Source organism: Myotis yumanensis, unplaced genomic scaffold (assembly GCF_028538775.1).
Source record: "Myotis yumanensis isolate MYYU_CA2020_CCGP unplaced genomic scaffold, mMyoYum1.0.hap1 SCAF_2, whole genome shotgun sequence".
In the NCBI taxonomy this organism is placed as follows: Eukaryota; Metazoa; Chordata; class Mammalia; order Chiroptera; family Vespertilionidae; genus Myotis; species Myotis yumanensis.
Window position 1 is genome coordinate 16612703 of NW_027223753.1, and position 19433 is coordinate 16632135.

At 39.8% G+C, this 19433-nt stretch overlaps 1 protein-coding gene and 1 pseudogene across 1 annotated transcript; one reads left to right on the forward strand and one right to left on the reverse strand.

Annotated features, from left to right (window-relative positions):
• Positions 1-5083, forward strand: part of LOC139001674 (E3 ubiquitin-protein ligase RBX1 pseudogene) — an 18194-nt pseudogene extending 13111 nt beyond the window's left edge.
• Positions 4846-18469, reverse strand: LOC139001563 (small ribosomal subunit protein eS17-like). The gene is made up of 3 exons (XM_070403069.1): positions 18317-18469; positions 17767-18042; positions 4846-4896 (listed from the first exon to the last, which is right to left on the reverse strand). The coding sequence occupies exons 1-3, from the start codon at positions 18467-18469 to the stop codon at positions 4846-4848; spliced, it is 480 nt and encodes a 159-aa protein (XP_070259170.1).
• Between the last annotated feature and the right edge of the window lie 964 nt (positions 18470-19433).

A 19433-nucleotide genomic window follows, 5' to 3' on the forward strand; every position in this document is an offset into this window, starting at 1 on the left:
GCCTGTGGAGCTTACGTCTTTTTAAGATAGTTCAGCTAGAGACTCAGTCACTAAGTAGCAAACCTGGGGTGAATGTTTGGTGTATCAATCTGGGGCCTTGAGGAGTATCTCAGGTTTTCTCTACCTTTAAATACTTAGCTGTTGATAAGAAGTTCCCTGTAAACCGCTTATTTTGTCAGTATTTGCATTTTGCTGCCCAGGAATTTGGTTTTGTGTGCTTTTCTTGCTTTGGGACAAATTGGCCTTCTATTGATAGGTGTGCTGTATATAAGATACTATTTCAGCCTAGAATTTGGATAAGCACTGGCTGATGCATATAAGAGTCAGTGAAGCCTTTACTCTTAAAGAGAAAAGATCAGCGTTTGTATTTTCTTCTTTCTACCATGTAGCTCTTCTAGAAATAGTATTTGGGTTTATTTATTTATTCTTTTTTAAAATCTTCACCTAAGGATATTTTCCCATTGATTTTTAGAGAGAATGGGAGAGAAAGGGAAAGACAGAGAGAAACATCGATGTGAGAGAAACACATTGATTGGTTGCCTCCTGCACAAGCCCTGGGCCCAGGCTGGGGAGGAGCCTGCAACCAAGGTACATGCCCTTGACCAGAATGGAACCCAGGACCCTTTGGTCCGCAGGCCGATGCTCTATTCACTGACTCCTTCAGCTGGGGTAAATGGAGTTACTATCAATTTTTGTAAATGGGTTTTAGAGACTTAATGGTTCTGTCTTAGTAAAGTAACAACCTTTAATTCTCTAATTTTATCAACTATAAATTGCAGTTTTCTCCAGCTATCAATTGTTCCTATATGATAGCTAGAGCTGAAAAGATGTGGTATTTATTTCAGGGTACATTTACAATTATGTAGTGAAACTGAGATGTGACAAGTGCATCACCAACTACCTTGTCAAAGGAGTCAGTTGCTCATTACTCATGCCTCTATTCTGCAGGTATTTCCTACAAATACCGCAGGCAATACGTTTTTACGTGTGTCACTTTAACTTATTTTACTAATACTTATTTTCTTTTATTTGTTGAATTTGCTCCAGGATTCCAGAAAAAAATTAAAAAGAGCCTTAAAGATAAAGTTTAAAGAATGATTTGCCGAACCTGAGACCGTGTGTTTCCAGAATGGCCGCAGCGATGGATGTGGATACCCTGAGCGACGCCAACAGCGGCGCGGGCAAGAAGCGCTTTGAAGTGGAAAAGTGGACAGCAGTAGCCCTCTGGGCCTGGGACACTGAGGTTGATAACTGTGCCATCTGCAGGAACCACATTATGGATCTTTGCATAGAATGTCAGGCGAACCAGGCGGCTGCCACTTCTGAAGAGTGCCCCTTTGCGTGGGGAGTCTGTAATCATGCTTTTCACTTCCACTGCATCTCTCGCTGGCTCAAAACACGGCACGTGTGTCCGCTGGACAACAGAGAGTGGGAATTCCAAAAGTATGGGCACTAGAAAAAGAATATTCTCCATCAAGCTCAACTGTTTTGTTATTCATTTAATGACTTGCCCTCCTGTTACTTAATTGTAAGTTAGAATTGGGTCTTTTCCGCTTTGTCTTTTCAGTTTGCTACTCCTGCAGTCCTATTGTGTTCCATGTCAAATAAAATCCAGTTGGGTTCTAAAAAACAACAACAACAAAAAAACTAACCTGGCTAGAGAACCTGGCTAGGCTGCTGATCAACTGGGAAAAAAAAAAAAAAAGAATGATTTACCATTAATGACTAGCCTTTCTGATTTCTTCTTGACTACAGAGCTTAGCTGATAAACTTGACTTGGTCAAGAAGCTACCAAGATCTATTCTACTTGTTCAGGGTTTACCAGTTGCTTTAAATTTCTCTCAAATGCCCTAACCTTCATGCAAACTTCCTAAAAAGTGGGCCAAGATGGTCTTAATCTTTTCTAGCCATCCATTAACACACTATACATACCAGTGTTTCTGAAGTCAGCAGGATTCCTTAAGATACTACCAGGTGTTCAGGGTGAAATAAATTTGGGAAACACTGGATATTATATTCCTCTCTTGGATATATTCATAATTCATGTTATGGATATGAAATGAGTGAATATATTAAAGTCTCTGAGGTCTCCAATAAAAGAAATCTGCTTAATTTTCTTTAACCTAGCATATTTAGTAAATACCTTCTAAATTGCAAGTTGTAATTCAGATGTCACTTTCTACATGAAACCTTTCATGATTTCTACAGACAGTATCCCATGTGTTCACCGTTGAATTCACATAGCTCAGAGTTACATTATAAAGTGCTATAAAAATTTAGTTTTTGTTAATATTCTGATGTAATCTTTTGATTGTAAGCAACAGAAAACTTACCTCAAACTGGTTTAAGCAATTAAGGGAATTTACTAGTCATCAACTGAAAATTTAGGTGAAGTTTGGTCCTCATTGTTGAGGCTCAGTGATGTTTCCGAAGAGCTGGTTTCTTCTAAAATAGTTGATTTTGTACAGTTTGCTTCTTGGTCTCAATATGGCTGTAACAGTTTCTAGGAAAGCTACATGTGCTTCCCTCATCTCTAGTAGGAAGAGAACATCTTTCAAGGAAGCTACTTCAGAACAACAAAAAAGCATCTTTTCCAGAAGCCTAGCAAAGGTCATTTCATATCTCATTGGCCTGAATTAAGGTCACTTGCCCATCGCTAAACTAATCAATATTCATGGAGGTAGGATATGCTGATCTTAACCTAAATAGGGTCTACCCTGGATTTGGTGTGAAGTCAGCTTTCTTGGAAGTGTCCTTATAAGAGAATATAGATATTTCCCTGACCGGTGTAGCTCAGTTGGTTGGGCATTGTCCAGTGCACCAGAAGGTTGCCGGTTCAATTTTAGGGCACATGCCTGGGTTGCAGGCTCCATCTCTGGTAGGGGGTGTGCAGGAGACAGCTGATTGGTGTTTTGCTCTTACATTGATGTTTCTCTCTCTCCCTCTCCCTTCCTCTCTCTCTAAAAATCAATTAAAAATATTTAGAAAAAAAGAGAATATGGGTATTGTTACTAAGAAGAAGGAGGAATAGATGCTGGGCAGCCAAAACAAATAAAAATCCACTACATGATGCTTACCACATTCTATTACTTCTGTGTTAATTAATGCATAATTAGCACATTAATTAGTCATTCTGTATTAATTAACTTCGTTTACACAAAAACTTGTAATGAACGTTTGTGGCATCAATATTCATAATAGCAAAAAGTGTCTGAACTGATGATAGATAAACAAAATATGGTATATCCATACAATGGAATATTATTCAGAAATAAAAAGGAATAAAGTACTGAAGTACTGATAGTTGCTATAACGTGGATGAAACTTGAAAGCATTAGCTGTGTGTAAGAAACCAGTCACAAAAAGCCACATATTGTATGATTCCATGTATATGAAATGTCCTGAGTAAATCCATAGAGACAGAAAGTAGGTTAGTGGTCACCAGAGGCTAGGGGGAGGGAAAAATGGAGCATCGTTGCTAACAGATACTAGGTTTCTTTTGGAAGGTGATGATGAAAATGTTCTGGAATTAGATAGTGGTTATGCTCGCACAACTTGGTGAATATACTCAAAACTACCGAATTGTACACTTTAAATTTAAAAGGTAAAACTTGCCCAGCCAGTGTGGCTCAGGGGTTGAGCATTGACCCATGAACAAAGAGGTCACTGGCTCAACTCCCGGTCAGGACACATACCTGGGTTGGGGACGTGCAGGAGGCAGCTGATCAATGATTCTCTCTCATCATTGATGTTTCTATCTCTCTGCCCCTCTCCCTTCCTCTCTGAAATAAATAAAAATATATTAAAAAGAAAAAATGAAAAGAGTCAGAATCTGAGAGTACGAAACCTAGTAAGAGTAAAAGAAGTTAGGATATTGCCTCCAAAAAGATTTTCTCAAAACATACCTCTATTATTTATTCTTAGAAGGAAGGAAAAAAGTTTCTTGTAAGTGTTAAGGCCCAGTGAATGACAAACCACCAAAATAAGTTATTTTGGGGAGTTGGAATTTATAGAATCATGAACATAAGATCTGAGAAGGTCTGGCCAGTGTGGCTCAGTTGAATGGAGCATCATCCTATATACTGAAAGGTTGTGGGTTTGATTCCCAGTCAGGGCACATACCTAGGTTGCAGGTTCAATCCCCAGTCAGGGCATGTATCACATCAATGTTTCTTTCTTTCTCCTGTTCTTGTTCTTGGCACAATTTCTGTCCTAAAAGATAGAATAATTGCTATGAAGAGGTTTATGCACATTACAAAGAGCATGCCTGAGTTTTTTTTATTTGTTTGCTTGTTTTTGAGATGCAGTAACAATACTTGAGTTAAGTCTTGAAAAAGAAATAGGAGTTTGCCTAGTGAACAGGAGGGGAAGAAATTTGGCTGAGGAGATAGCATATGAAAAATTACAGAAATATGATATGGGAGGGTAAATGTAGAGAACAGCAAGTAATTTGGTTTTTCTGAGATGCCAATAATTTCTTCTATGCTCACATTCTCTTCTTAGGAACCTGTCCTCTTCAAGCCTATTATATATTGAATGACCCTGTATCCCTGGCCACAAGACCAGGAATGGGCTCCTGACTGGAGCTAATGAGATTTTCTCCTGCAGGAATAAAATAAACCAAATGGACTTTCACTGTTAGTAATGCTAGACTATATAATTTAAGTCAACCCTCCTACTGAAGACAGCTAGACAAGCTGGATGAAATATAAAAAGCATTATCTAAAAGCATCTAATAACTAACAAATTAGTGAGGAATTACTGGGCCAAGATTTTGGATAGGTAAGGAGTTTGGAGCGATGAGCTTGGCACTCAAGCTGCTTTTGTCTGGAGGCATATACTGATTCAGAAGAAGTGACTAGGAATGTAAGCTTCACTTTTGGCAGCATTGAGAGCCTATAGGGATAAAAGTTGGGGTTCAGGCCCTGGCCGGCTTGGCTCAGTGGATAGAGTGTTGCCTGCGGACTAAAGGATCCCAGGTTCGATTCCGGTCAAGGGCACATGCCTGGGTTGCAGACTCGATCCCCAGCGGGGGCGTGCAGGAGGCAGCTGATCAATGATTTTCTCTCATCATTGATGTTTCTACCGCTCTCTCCTTCTCCCTTCCTCTCTCAAATCAGTAAAAAAAATAAATTATATATATATATATATATATATATATATATATATATATATACATACATACATATATATATATAAATAATAAAATTGTTTTTTTAAAAAAGAAAAAAAGTTGGGGTTCAGAACCCATAAAGAGTGATGACCCTGATATATTACCCTCTGCACTTTAGATGTAAGGGAGCACTAGAATTAAACTAAACCTCATACAGACTGCAGGCTGACTTTATATCTAAGTGGCCTAGAAAAATCTCAGGGCCTGAACTTGTACTAAATTGGCTTTAATTGCTCATGGCAAGAACAAATAAAAATCCTCTGTGAAGAAAAATATTCTGGGCCTCAAGTTATTTAGATAAAAATTTTTTCAAGTACAGTGTCCCACACAAAAATAACCAGGCACCTGAGGGAACAAGACACCATGAGTAAGGAGGAGAAATAACAGATAATAGAAACAGATCCACAGGGATTCTATATGCTGCAATCATTCGACACAGACTGTAAAACAATTCTGTGTACTATGTTCAAGGCAATAAAAGCCAAACTTGAAAACCTTGGTAGAGAACTAGAAACTATAAAAAGTGACATAAAAAACATCACAGATTTGTAAATGAACAAAATGGAAACTCTAGCCTGAGACTGTGGTGAACACTGAAATTTGTAAGGTCAGAGAGACTCAAATCTGGTGACCTTGTTGATCTATATGCAAGTCCAGGAAGAAATGCAGACAGAAACAGAGATGAGAAAGCGTGTGACTCCAGGAAGAGAAAGATGCAGAGAGAGTAGCTATCTAAGTATTTTTCAGTTCAGCCTCTTCCCACTACAAATGATGCCATAATAAATATCTTTGTACACATATGCTTATATACTAGTATTTTATTTCTGTATAAAAGATCCCATATACTATATTAAAATGTGAAAGATACTGCCACATTACTTTCCAAAAATGTTATAGCAATTCTCATTTCCCCCAGTAATGTATGAGAGTTCTCATTTCCCCATGTTCTTTCCACTACTAAATGTTATTAATGTTTTGATATATTGCCAATCTGGGGAGTTAAAAATGGTATCTTAAAAAGTCTATATTGCATAAAAACAAACATGACCAATAGAATAAAAGAGAGAATCCAGAAATAAACCCTTGTATATATAGTCAAATGATTTTAAATAAGCATGTCAAAAACATTTCAATGGGAAAGGATATGCTTTTCAACAAATAGTATTGGGAAACTGAATATCCATGTGCCGGGACTCTTCATATCATATACAAAAATTAACTGAAAATGGATCAAAGACCTGAATATAAGAACTAAAACCATAAAACTCTTAGAAGAAAAAAATAGTGGAAAAAAGTAATGTCATTGGATTTGACAATGATATTGGTATGACACCAAAAGCTCAGGCAACAAAAGGGAAAAAACAGATTAATTGAACTTCATCGAAATTAAAAACTTTTGTGCATTAAAAACACTACCAACAGAAAAAAAAGGCAACCTACAGATGGGAGAAAATATTTGCAAAAGAGAAAAAAGAATTTGCAAATCATCCTATATAATAAAAGGCTAACAGGAGTTCAACTGACCGGGAGTTTGACCGCTCACTATGACGTGCACTGACCACCATGGGGTGGCACAGAACAAAGGAAGGCCCTGATTGGCCTTGATCGCCAACCAGGCCTAGAGACCCTACCCATGCATGAATTTTGTGCATCAGGCCTCTAAGTATTATCTGATAAGAGATTAAAATCCAGAACACATAAAGAAGTCTTACAATTCAACAAGGGCAAAAAAATAAACAATCTAATTAAAAATGGGTAAAGGATTTGAATAGACATTTCTCCAAAGAAGATATATAAATGATTAGTAAGAACATGAATGATGAAAAAAAAAAAAAAAAAAGAACATGAATGATGGTCAGCATAACTGTTCATTAGGAAGATGCAAACCAAAGCCACAATGAGATGTCATTTCACATCCACTAGGATAGCTATGATGAAAAAGACAGAGATTAACAAGTGTTGGTGAGAATGTGGAAAATTGAAACTCTCATAGATAGCTGGTGGGAATGTAAAATGGAGCAATATTTTAGAAAACAGTTCAGTGGTTCCTCAAAAAATTAAACATAGAATTACCATTTAATTCAGCAATTGCACATCTGTGAATATTATATTTCAAAAGAATTGAAAGCAGAAACCCAAGCAGATATTTGTATACCAGTGTTCATGGCAGCAACACTCACAATAGCCAAAAGATGGAAGCACCCATGTGTCTACTGACAGATGAGTGGATAAACAATATGTGGTAGTATACACATACAATGGAATATTATTCATCCTTAAAAAGTGAACTACTGACACATACAACATGATGAAACTTGAAAACATTATGCTAAGTGAAATAATAAGATATATGCAGAAGGACAAATATTATATGATTCCACTGGTATGAGGTACCTAGAAGAGTCAAATTCATGGAGCAGAAGATAGAATAATGGCTACCAGGGTTGGGGGTGGAGAGGATGGGGAGTTGCACTTAATGGGTTCAGAGTTTCAATTTGGGATGATGACATAGTTCTGGAGGTGGATATTAGTAATGTTTGCACAACAATGTGAATGCACTTGTACTTAATGCCACTGAACTATACACTTAAAAGTGGCTAAAATGATAAATTTTATGTTATGTATATTTTACTACAGTTAAAATATTTTGTATATTCCTGACTACTAGTGAAGTTAAGCACCTTCTGTCTTTTTGGACATTTATATTTCATCATTTATAAATTTCCTGTTCTTATCCTTTGCCCATTGTTTCCCTAGCTGGGTTGTTTATCATTTTGTTAATTTATATGTGTGGGGTTTTTTTTTTTATGTTAAAGGTACTAGCCTTTTGTATACAAGGGCTTTTTCTTTCACTTGATTTAGTTAATAGTGTCTTTTAATATTTAAAAAATTCAAATTAGCTGCCAAGGGCCCACTACTATTATCACGTGAATTTAGTGTGGTGAGAGATAAAGAAATCAGTTCACAGAAAATAGGATGCTGGACAGAAAACCTGTTGAGTACCTACTAAATGAGATTTTGTAAAGATGTAGCCTCTCCAGGAAAGAAATGCAAGAAAATGACAGGAGACACTGGATATTGGTGCTATGAGCTGAATCATGGTTTACTTGTCATGATTTACTCATTAATTTCTCCAATAACTTATTTACTCATTCAACAAATGTTAATTAAGCAGTATACCAAGCACTGTAATATAACAGAATACAAAAATAACTAAGATATGGGTACTGCTTTTTGCCATATGAATTTGACTCTTCTAGGTACCTCATATCAGTGGAATCATATAATATTTGTCCTTTTGCATCTGTCTTATTATTTCACTTAGCATAATGTTTTCAAGGTTTATGTTGCATGTGTCAATACTTCACTTTTAAAAATATATATTTTTATTGATTTCAGAGAGGAAGGGAAATAGAAACATCAATGATGACAGTGAATCATCAATCGGCTGCCTCCTGCATGCCCCACACTGGGGACTGAGCCCGCAATCCAGGCATGTGCCCTGACCAGGAATCGAACCATGACCTCCTGGTTTATAGGTGGATGCTCAACCACTGAGCCACGCTGGCCAAGCAGTACTTCACTTTTTAAGGATGAAATAATATTCCATTGTATGTGTATACTACTACATTTTGTTTACAATGTAGTAGTATTGTAGTTTTGTATTCTATAAATAATCCTATCTAATAAAAGGGAATATGCTAATTGACTCTCACGCTGCCATGAAGATGGTGGCCCCCACAGCCAATAAGGAGGGAATATGCTAATTGACTGCCCTGTCCTCAAAGATGGCGGCACCCACAGCCACAAGATGGCGGTGCCCAGTCCCCTCAGCCCCCCAGCCCCCCAGGGCCAGCCCGAGGCACAGGTAAGCCTTGGATGGTGGCTGCCCAGCTGACGCCCGAGGTGTAGGCAAGCCTCGGATGGCAGCTGCCCAGCCACCCAGGGCCGCCCGAGGCTTGCGCTGCCGGCAGTGGCAGCAGCAGAGGTGCGATGGGGCATCACCTTCCCCTGATCGCCAGGTCACCTCCCGCCACTGAGGACTCCTGGATTGTGAGAGGGGGCAGGCCGGGCTGAGGGATACCCCCCTCCAGTGCATGAATTTTCATGCACCAGACCTCTAGTACATTTATATGATTGTATTGTTTACAGAATACAAAAATAACTAAGATATGGGTACTGTTTTTGAGATCTCATGGTATATTTGGGGAGGTAGAAATGTTAAATCACCAATAATAGCAAATAGATGAGTACCACACTAGAAAGATGATGATACCTCAGACTAGGAAGCTGTGGGCATAAGCTGTGGGTTATATTTTAAAAGTTAAAAGGGAAAGAACTTGTTGATGTTTGCATATGGGTATCAGGGAAAGAGGAATCAAAGATGTCCTAGGTTTGGGACCTGAGAAATTATGAGTATTCAAAAGAATCTTTTACTCACTTGGAGAAGACTAAACTAGAGGTTTGAAGGAGAAAAACCAAGAGTTCTATTTTAGATATGTTAAGTTTGATATGCCTAATAGATATCCCAGTAGATTTGTCCAGTGTATAATACAGTGATGGAGAACCTTTTGAGTTCGGTGTGTCAGCATTTTGAAAAACCCTAACTTAACTCTGGTGCCATGTCACATATAGAAATTTTTTGATATTTGCAACCATAGTAAAACAAAGACTTATATTTTTGATATTTATTTTATATATTTAAATACCATTTAACAAAGAAAAATCAACCAAAAAAATGGGTTTGTGTGTCACCTCTGACACGCGTGTCATAGGTTCGCCATCACTGGTATAATATGAGTCTGAGAACTCAGGGAAGAGAAGTGAGGTTGGTCAATGGCAGTATTTAAAGCTATGGGACTAGATGGGATCACATAGGGCAAAGTCTGGATAGAATAGAAAAGTGCCAAAGGCAGAGCCAAGCTTCAGAAATTTTTTTTTTTTTAAATATATATTTTATTGATTTTTCACAGAGAGGAATGGAGAGGGATAGAGAGTCAGAAACATCAATGAGAGAGAAACATCGACCAGCTGCCTCCTGCACACCTCCTACTGGGGATGTGCCCGCAACCAAGGTACATGCCCTTGACCAGAATCGAACCTGGGACCTTTCAGTCCGCAGGCCGACGCTCTATCCACTGAGCCAAACCGGTTAGGGCCAAGCTTCAGAAATTAGGTAGAAGAGAAGGATCCAAATAAGATGACTGAGGAGTGACCAAGGATTTTGAGAGCGAGAAAGAGAGGGAGAGAGAAACATCGATTTGTTGTTCCACTTATTTATGCACTTATTGGTTAACTAGAGACCCGGTGCACAAAATTCATGCATGGGGACGTGTGTGTGTGTCCCTCAGCCCAGCCTGCACCTTCTCCAATCTGGGACCCCTCAAGGGATGTCCGACTGCCCGTTTAGGCCCGATCCCACTGGGACTCACAATCCAGGACTGCTGGCTCCCAACCGCTTGCCTGTCTGCCTGCCTGATTGCCCCCTAACCACTCCCCTGCCAGCCTGATCGATGCCTAACTGCTCCAGTGCCAGCCCGATTGCCCCTAACTGCCCTCCCCTGCTGGCCTGGTCACCCCCAACAGCCCTCCCCTGCTGGCCTGATAGTCTCCAACTGCCCCCAACTAACCTCCTCTGCTGGCCTGGGTCCTCCCCAATCGTCCTCCCCTGCAGGCCTGGTCTCCCCCAGCTGCCCTCCTCTGCCGGCAATATTGTGTCCACATGGGGGCAGCCATCTTTGACCACATGGGGGTGGCCATCTTGTGTGTTGGAGTGATGGTGAATTTGCATATTACCTCTTTATTAGATAGGATTCTTGTATGTGTCCTGAGTGGGGATCAAATCTGCCAGGTGTATCAGGATGATGCTCTAACTGAGCTACCCGGCCAGGGCCCTGCTTTTTTATGGTTGTATTGTGTTGTCACACCCTAATTTACTTATTCAATCTCTTATTGATCTCTATTGATGAATATTTAAGTGGTTTCCAATCTTTTGCTATTATAAAGCTGCAATGAATAATTTTGTACAGAGGTCTTTTCACACATGTGACAATATATCTGTAGGATATTGCTGAGTCAAAGGGTAAGTATATTTGTAAATTTGATAGATATGGAAACAAAATGCTTCTATAATTTGTATAAAAATATGTCCTAAAAGCAATGATGAGAAGGCCTGTTTCCCTATACAGTGTGTTATCACATTTTTTATCTTTACCAATCTAGTAAGTGAAAAATGGTCTCTTGATGTTGCACCAAAAATGGTCTCTTTTATTTTGTATTTTGCTTCTTTTGAGTAAGGTTGAATATATTCTCAAAAGTTTAAAAGCTATTTGTATTTATTTTTTTCTTTGAATTGTCTCTTATCTTTTGATAATTTTTTCTAATGAATTGCTGGTCTTTTTATTGATTTTTGGAACTCTTAATATATCAAGCATGTTAGCCCTCTATTTGTCATATGAGTTGCAAATATGTTTTTTGACTTTGTTTATAGTGATTTTTTCCCTGCAGAATTTTTTTTTACATAGTTGAATTTATGTGGGTTTGTAGCATACCTTTAAAACCTTTCCTTAAATACTCAAAAAGTATTTTTTAAAATTTTCCAGAATTTTTTAAGTATGGAAATAAGATACTAGAGCATGTTTGCATGTTTTCAATAAAAAGGGAGGAATTTCCCTGGACAGCATTACTCAGTGGTTAGAGCATTGGCCTGCCCACCGATTGCCCCTGTAACTCAGTTGCAGGTTTGGTCCCCTCCATCCAGGTCGGGTGCAGGAGGCAACCAATCGATGTGTCTCTCTCAGATCAATGGTTCTTTCTCTCTCTCCTCACCCTCTTCATTCCCTCTCCTTTCCACTCTCTCTAAAAAGTCAATGGAAAAAATATCCTCCTGATTGTTATTGTTCGACTGGGCTCAGCTCCACAGGTGTCCGTTTGTCCGGCTTCTCAGCTCCTCTCTCCTGGCTGCTGTTTTCCACGGGCAGGCTTGGCATTTGGAGACCCAGAGCAGTCAGGTTGAGAGGCATGGAGGAAGAGGAGGAGCCGAAGGAGGAGCCGTGTGCCCTGGCACCCAGCAGCAAAGCCATGGGGTATGCATATCTCTTCAAGTACATCATCATCAGCGACACAAGTGTTGGTAAATCATGCTTATTGCTACAGTTTACAGACAAGAGGTTTCAACCTTACTGGTGGTAGAGCAAGCATGTCAAACTCGCAGCCCACAACCAACATTTTTGTGACCCAGCCAATATTACAGTATGTAAGAAACATTTTAACATAAATTTTGTAACTTAATTTTTACAATATCCTGTTATACATAATTATTAATAATGAACTACAACATTCGTTAATAACTGATTGCTATAATCGTGTTGCATTCATTTACCTTACAGGCGCACCATTTCTCTCCACTAATACTAGCAGCAAATATTTTAGCAGCCGATTAGTCTTGTACTGACTTGTTTCGTGTGCGCAACAGGAAATATTTCGCTTTCGGAGAACAAGAACAATAGGTTTATTTGTGTTACACTTATTAATTTGTGCAGTTATTCAGTGTCTGGTAAGTTAATGTTCAAGAAAAATATTAATTTTTATGAAAATGTTTTATTATTTTATGTAAACGATTACTCATTTAATTCAACCCTTTGTATTCAGCATGTCTCTATCAAAGTAAACTTACATTTCTATGAAAATTGAAGCTTTTGTTTTCTTGCAGCCCACATAAACTTAAACCTTGTTTATTTGGCCCATGTTGGCCTCTGGGTTTGACATGCTTGGTGTAGGGATTGGTGCTTGAATGATTACTATTAATGGGAAACAACTAAAAATTTTAATTTATTGATTAGAGAGAGAGAAAAAAACATCTATTGTTTCACTCATCTATGCATTCATTGGTTGCTTCTCGTATGTGTCCTGAAAGGAGATTGAACCACATCCTTGGTGCATCTGGAGGACACTCCACTCAACTGAGCTACCTGGCCAGGGCTCACCCACTCCTTCTTGAAATGTTATGCTTTATTCACTAGGCTTCCAGGATACTACACTCTCCTGATCTTCTCGGACCTCATTCACTGGCTACTCCTTCTCAGTCTCCTTTGCTGCTTCCTCCTCACTGGAGTGCACCAGGATTCAGATCTTGGATTTGTTTCTCTTCTCTACATTTACTCTATTGGTGATTTCATCCAGCCCAATGGAGGGCTTTAAATATCATCCATAAGCTGACAACTCCTTAACTTATATCTCTGGTCCAAACTCTGCCTAAAATATTCTTCCCCCAGATATCTACGTTACTCACTCCCTGCTATAGACTGAAATATTTACATGTTGAAGACCCAATGAAACTATTTGGAGAGAGGGATTTTATAAAGATAATTAAGGTTGAATGAGGTTATAAGGGTGGGGCCTTGCTTTAGTAGTATTAGTGTCTACATGAGAAGAGACTAGGGAGCACTCTCTCTCCATGTACACTCATCAAGGAAAGGCCATGTGAGTACACAAAACAAGAAGTTTATGGTCTACAAGCCAGAAAGCGAGCTCTCATTAGAACCTGAGCATGCTGACAGCCTGATCTCAGATTTCCAGCCTCTAGAACAGTGAAAAAATAGATGTCTGTTGTTTAAATCACCCAGTTTATTGTGTTTTCCTATGGCAGCCTGAGCTGGCTAATACACTCCCTCACTTTCTTCTGGTTTTTGCTCAGATATTCCCTTCTCACTGAGATATTTCCTCATTGTCCTGTATAAAGTTGTAACCCTGCTCAACGCAGGCATTCTCTTTCCCCTTTCCTGCTTTTGCTCCAGTGAATCATTTGACTTATTTTTTTTTTGTATATTTTTATTGATTTCAGAGAGGAAGGAAGAGGGAGAGAGAGATAGATGAGAGAATAATTGATCTGCTGCCTCCTGCACCGCCCTTACTGGGGATTGAGCCCACAACCCGGGCATGTGCCCTTGACCGGAATTGAACCTGAGACGCTTGAGTACGCAGGCAGATGCTCTCGCAGTGGTTCTCAACCTGTGGGTCGCGAACAATAAAAATACATTCTGCATATCAGATATTTACATTACGATTCATAACAGTAGCAAAATTACAGTTATGAAGTAGCAACGAAAATAATTTTAAGGTTGGGGGTCACCACAACATGAGGAACTGTATTAAAGGGTCGCGGCATTAGGAAGGTTGAGAACCACTGACTAGGGCTTTAATTATTTTTTAAAAATATTTTTATTTATTTCAGAGAGGAAGGGAGAGAGAAATAGAAACATCAACGATGACAGAGAATCATCAATCGGCTGCCTCCTCCGTGTCCCCCACTGGGGATAGAGCCCACAACCCGGGCATGTGCCCTTGACTGGAATCGAACCTGGGACCTTTCAGTCCGCAGGCCAACACCCTATCCACTGAGCCAAACTGGCTAGGGCTTAATTATTTTTTTATTGTCTGTCTCCCATCACTAAAATGTAAGTTTGTAAGCTTACTTTATTCACCTCTGTATCCTTAACACCTACAATAGTGTCAGGCAAAACATAGACCTTTCAATTATATATGTTGAGTGAATGATTACCATTGTATCTTGAGAATACATAATGAAAGTGGATATATGAAATTGAGACCTAATGATGTTGGCTACTTCTGTGAAGGGTAGAATTCAGGTCTTTATGGTTATTTCATAGGTATAGGAACTGTTAATTACCAGCTTTGTGGGCTTTGTCAGTAAACAGAGCTCCTTGCATAATGACCACTGCAATAAAAGACTCTTGGCGAGCGAGCCACAATTGGAGCTGAGCTGCTCTTTATATCAACTTCATAGGAACAAAGCCCAGTCCTAGAGCATCATGCTTGAATGTTCCATTCAAATACCATGTTTACATTGGTGGCTCCTCTGACTTTGTTAGGAGACCACCTTCAAAGCTGTGTGGTCCATTGATGGCATTACTGTGTCCCCCCGCCGCCTTCCCTTTTTTTGGCTAGATATGATCTAAATGGAAATGTTTGAACATGAGAGTACTTTCAAAGAGTCTGCTTAAATGCTATCTTTGCTTCTTTACCAGGATCTGTGTTTTATGCTGGTCATTGAACTTCAGCAATTTGAGATAAATTTGTTGTTGATATTGCTTTATGGCAATTCTTTTAAAAAAAATCTTTATTGTTGAAAGTATTACATATGTTTCCCCCCCCTTCATTGACCTCTTCTAACCTGCCTCTAACCCCTATGGCAATTCTTTTTGTTTGTTTGTTTGTTTGTTTTTTTGTTAATCCTCACCTGAGGATATTTTTCCATTGATCTTAAAGAGAGTGGAAGGGAGAGGGAGAGACAGAGACAGAGAGAAACACCGATGTGAGAGACACATCGATTGGTTGTCTCCTGCACATGCCCCGACCAGGGGAGGGATCAAGCTTGTAACCAAGATACGTGCCCTTGACCGGAATCAAACCCCGGACCCTTCAGTCTGCAGGCCGACCCTCTATCTACTGAGCCAAACCAGCTAGGGCTGTTCTGGTATACATTTAAAAATATATATTTTTATTGATTTCAGAGAGGAAGGGAGAAGGAGGGAGAGATATAGAAACATCAATGATGAGAGAAAATCACTGATTGGTGCCTCTTCACACCTCCTGGAGTTGCAACTCAGGCAAGTGCCCTGACCGGGAATTGAACCTTGATTTCCTGGTTCATAGGTCAAGGCTCAACCACTGAGCAACACTAGCTAGGCTATACATGATATTTTAGATGTACTTTTTCCACTGAGAATGACTTTAACAGTTATTTTGTAAATGTTCACAGTAACATAAAATAAACATTAATTTAAAAACTATCTGCTGAGTTTTTGATATCACCACAATGATATTTGCACCCATGGTCATTTATGAGTATTACTGGAAAAACTACAGTCTTGAGGAATTTTGCTCTGGGCTTTACTGTTCTGTGTATCATAAATCATCCAAATCCTGTTATCACTTGGACTTTCTAGTCTGTTAAATGGCATTAACTCTCATGGGAGCCTTTCTAATTGCAGAATCTCTACCTAGTATCCTTGAATTTGCCAGTTCAGCATAAACAGGGATAGATTAGACTATAGCTCCACATATCTTATGGAACGTGCATTTCCTGTGTTCTCCACCTGCCAAACTGGAAGAGCATTTGGACTAGAAAATGCTACTATCCTTCTTCTGATTTACTGTGTCTCTGAGATGGACCTCCTATTTAAATTTGGTTTGGTCAAGAGCATTATCAGAGGAGTTTATTTTTAATTCAGTATCACTGATACCACAGCAAATCAAAAAATCCTCAAAACTGCAATATTGAGTGAGATGTTATAAATGCAAGTCTTGAATATATCATGGAAAGTCCATCTTCAATCATTCCACAAATTGATTATGTCTTCATTTATCATTCAGTAGCATTTATTGAACGCCTTTGTGGTGGGCACTTGCAAATACTAGAAATACAAACCTGATATGCTAAGGTCCTTGCCCTCATGGAGCTCACAGATTGCCAACTATTACTTGGTGTGATAATGCTACAATAGAGGAACATGAATGTTTTAATCCTATATAAAGGATGATATTGGGAAACACACCATTGCAATATGTTTTAGGGATACAAAAGTTTGGAAGCAACTGACTCTTGGCTTTAGGATTCTTTATTTTGTTTTTTACTAAAAAATATTTGAGCCCTGGCCAGGCGGCTCAGTTGGTTGTAGCGTCATCCCGTACATCATATAGGTAGCAGGTTGGATTTCTAGTCAGGGCATATAAGGGAAGCAACTGATGGATGTTTCTCTCTCACATTGATGTTTCTCTCTCTCTCCTTTCCTCTCTTTAAAAAAAAAAAATCCTCAAGTGAGGATTAATATATATATAGGATATATATATATATATATATATATATATCCTATATAATAAAAGCCTAATATGCTAAGTGTCTGTTCGTCCATTTGTCTGTTTGACCAATCAAAGCATAATAGGCTAATGATATGCTAAGGCCACTCAACTGCTCACTATGATGTGCACTGACCACCAGGGCAAAGATGCTCCAATCGGTAAGTGAGCTTGCTGCTGGGGTCCGATTAGGACTGAGCGAGGTGGGCCAGACATGCCCTGGAGCCCTCTCATGGTCCCTCTCCAGCTGGCCAACCTCTCGAGTCCCTCCCCAGCCCTGATCGTGCACCAGTGGGGTCCCTTGGTCTGGCCTGCACCCTCTGGCAATACCCCTCAGGGGATGTCGGAGAGCCAGTTTTGGCCCAATCCCACAGGCCAGGCCGAGGGACCACACTGGTGCAAGAATTCGTGCACCAGGCCTCTAGTATATACACACACACACACACACACACACACATATATGTATATGAGTCCTGGCCAGTATAGCCCAATGGTTAAAGTATTGGCTGGCTCGATTCCTGGTCAATGGAGAAATGGAAAAATATCTTCCGGTGAGGATTTTAAAAATGTATTTTTTAATCTTCACCCGAGGATATTTTTTTCCATTGATTTCTAGAGAGAATAGAAGAGAAAGGGCAGGAGGGAGAGAGAGAGAGAAACATCAATTTGAGAGAGAGACATTGATTAGATTGGTTGCCTCCTGCACACGCCCCTACCAGGGACTGGGGAACCTGCAACAGTGTTTTGAAATTAATCCCAACTGTAGGCTGAGTGACCTGCAGGTTGGACAGACTGCCAAAGTCCAAGAGCTTCAGTATTTCCTTAGTGTCAGGATCAACTTCAATGATCTTCTGATCCAGTGCTGGGACATCAGGAACAAAACTATCTCTCCTCTCTCTCTCCTTATCCTGCAGCATGATGGAGATACCTCTCATGGGGCCTCTCTGAATCCACTTCATCAGATGGACATAGCCTGATATCTTGTTTTGGAGCTGCTGCTTCTTTTCTCCTCCTCCTCCTCCTCCTCCTCCTCCTCCTCCTCCTTCTCTTCTTCTTCTCGCTTTGTTGGTTTTAGAGAGAGAAGAAGGGAAAGGGGGAGAGGGAGGGAGAGAGAAACATCCATGTGAGAGAGAAACTTCTATCTGTTGCCTCCATATGTACCCCAGCCAGGGATCAAACCCACAACCTGGGTATGTGTATATGCCCTGACCTGGATCCAACCATGACCTTTTGGTGTATGGGAGGGCGGTCAACCAACTGAGCCACATCAGCCAGGGCTCGGAGCTTCTTGCTGGGGATAATGGTGATCGCCTCACACACATGCTTGTTGGTGTGGAAGTCGTTTCCCAGGTGTATGTAGTATTTCTTGATGATGACCTTGGCTGCCTTCTTCACGATCTTGTTGCGAACACGGCCCATCTTGGCAGGTCCCTGGTGAAAGATGAACAAGGTGTTCTTAAAAATTGTAGGAAAGGCCCTAACCAGTTTGGCTCAGTGGATAGAGCGTCGGTCTGCGGACTGAAGGGTCCCAGGTTTGATTCCGGCCAAGGGCACGTACCTTGGTTGCGGGCACATCCCCAGTGGGGGATGTTTCTCTCTCATCGATGTTTCTAACTCTCTATCCCTCTCCCTTCCTCTCTGTAAAAAATCAATAAAGTATATTTTTTAAAAAAATTTTTTAAAACTGTAGGAAAGAAGGAAAGCCACTTAGCATATTGTGAATTATCTATTGCTATAAAACAAATAATTTCCAAAATTAGCAGTTTAAGACAATCATAAACATTTATTATCTCATATAGTTTCTATGGGTCAGGAGTTCAGGAGTATATAAGTTGTGTGGCTCAGAGTTTCTCATGAGTTTATAGTCAAAATGTCAGTCAGGACTGCACCATCTGAGGCTTAACTAAGAAAGGACAATCCAATTCCAGGATGGCTCACTCATATGCCTGTTGGCGGGAGGCATCAGTTCTTTGCCCATGGACCACTCCATAGGGTTGCTTGTCTTCAAGACCTAGCAGCTAGTTTCCTCCAGAGAGGGTGATCCAAGAGAGAGCAAGGCAGAAGCCACATGTCCTGTATAACTGACCTCAGAAGTCATACATCTTTATTTCGACAATATTCTATTGGCCCTATTCAGCATGGGAAGGTACATGGAATTTCAGGAGGTAAGGATCATTGAGGGCCTTGGAGGCTGGCTATTGCGTATATGAATCTCTAAATGCAAAAGTATTGAAATCAAACTTTTCAGAAGAGCCCAATGCATTTTATAAACAGCATCTGTTCAAGTTACTAAGGGAAAGTTGTATTCCATTGCATATCAGTAGAGGATTTACATAGTCCCATTTCCTGCCTAATTAGGAACCCACCTCTTCCTATCTTTCTT

Coding starts and splice junctions, on each gene's coding strand:
- LOC139001563 (XM_070403069.1), bottom strand. CDS start 18,469: ATGGGCCGTGTTCGCAACAAGATCGTGAAGAAGGCAGCCAAGGTCATC. Junction 18,043..18,316: donor AGCTCCGAGCCCTGGCTGAT/GTGGCTCAGTTG, acceptor AAGAAGCAGCAG/CTCCAAAACAAGATATCAGG. Junction 4,897..17,766: donor TGCAGGTTCCCCAGTCCCTG/GTAGGGGCGTGT, acceptor TTATCCCTATAG/GCTCTCAATGCTGCCAAAAG.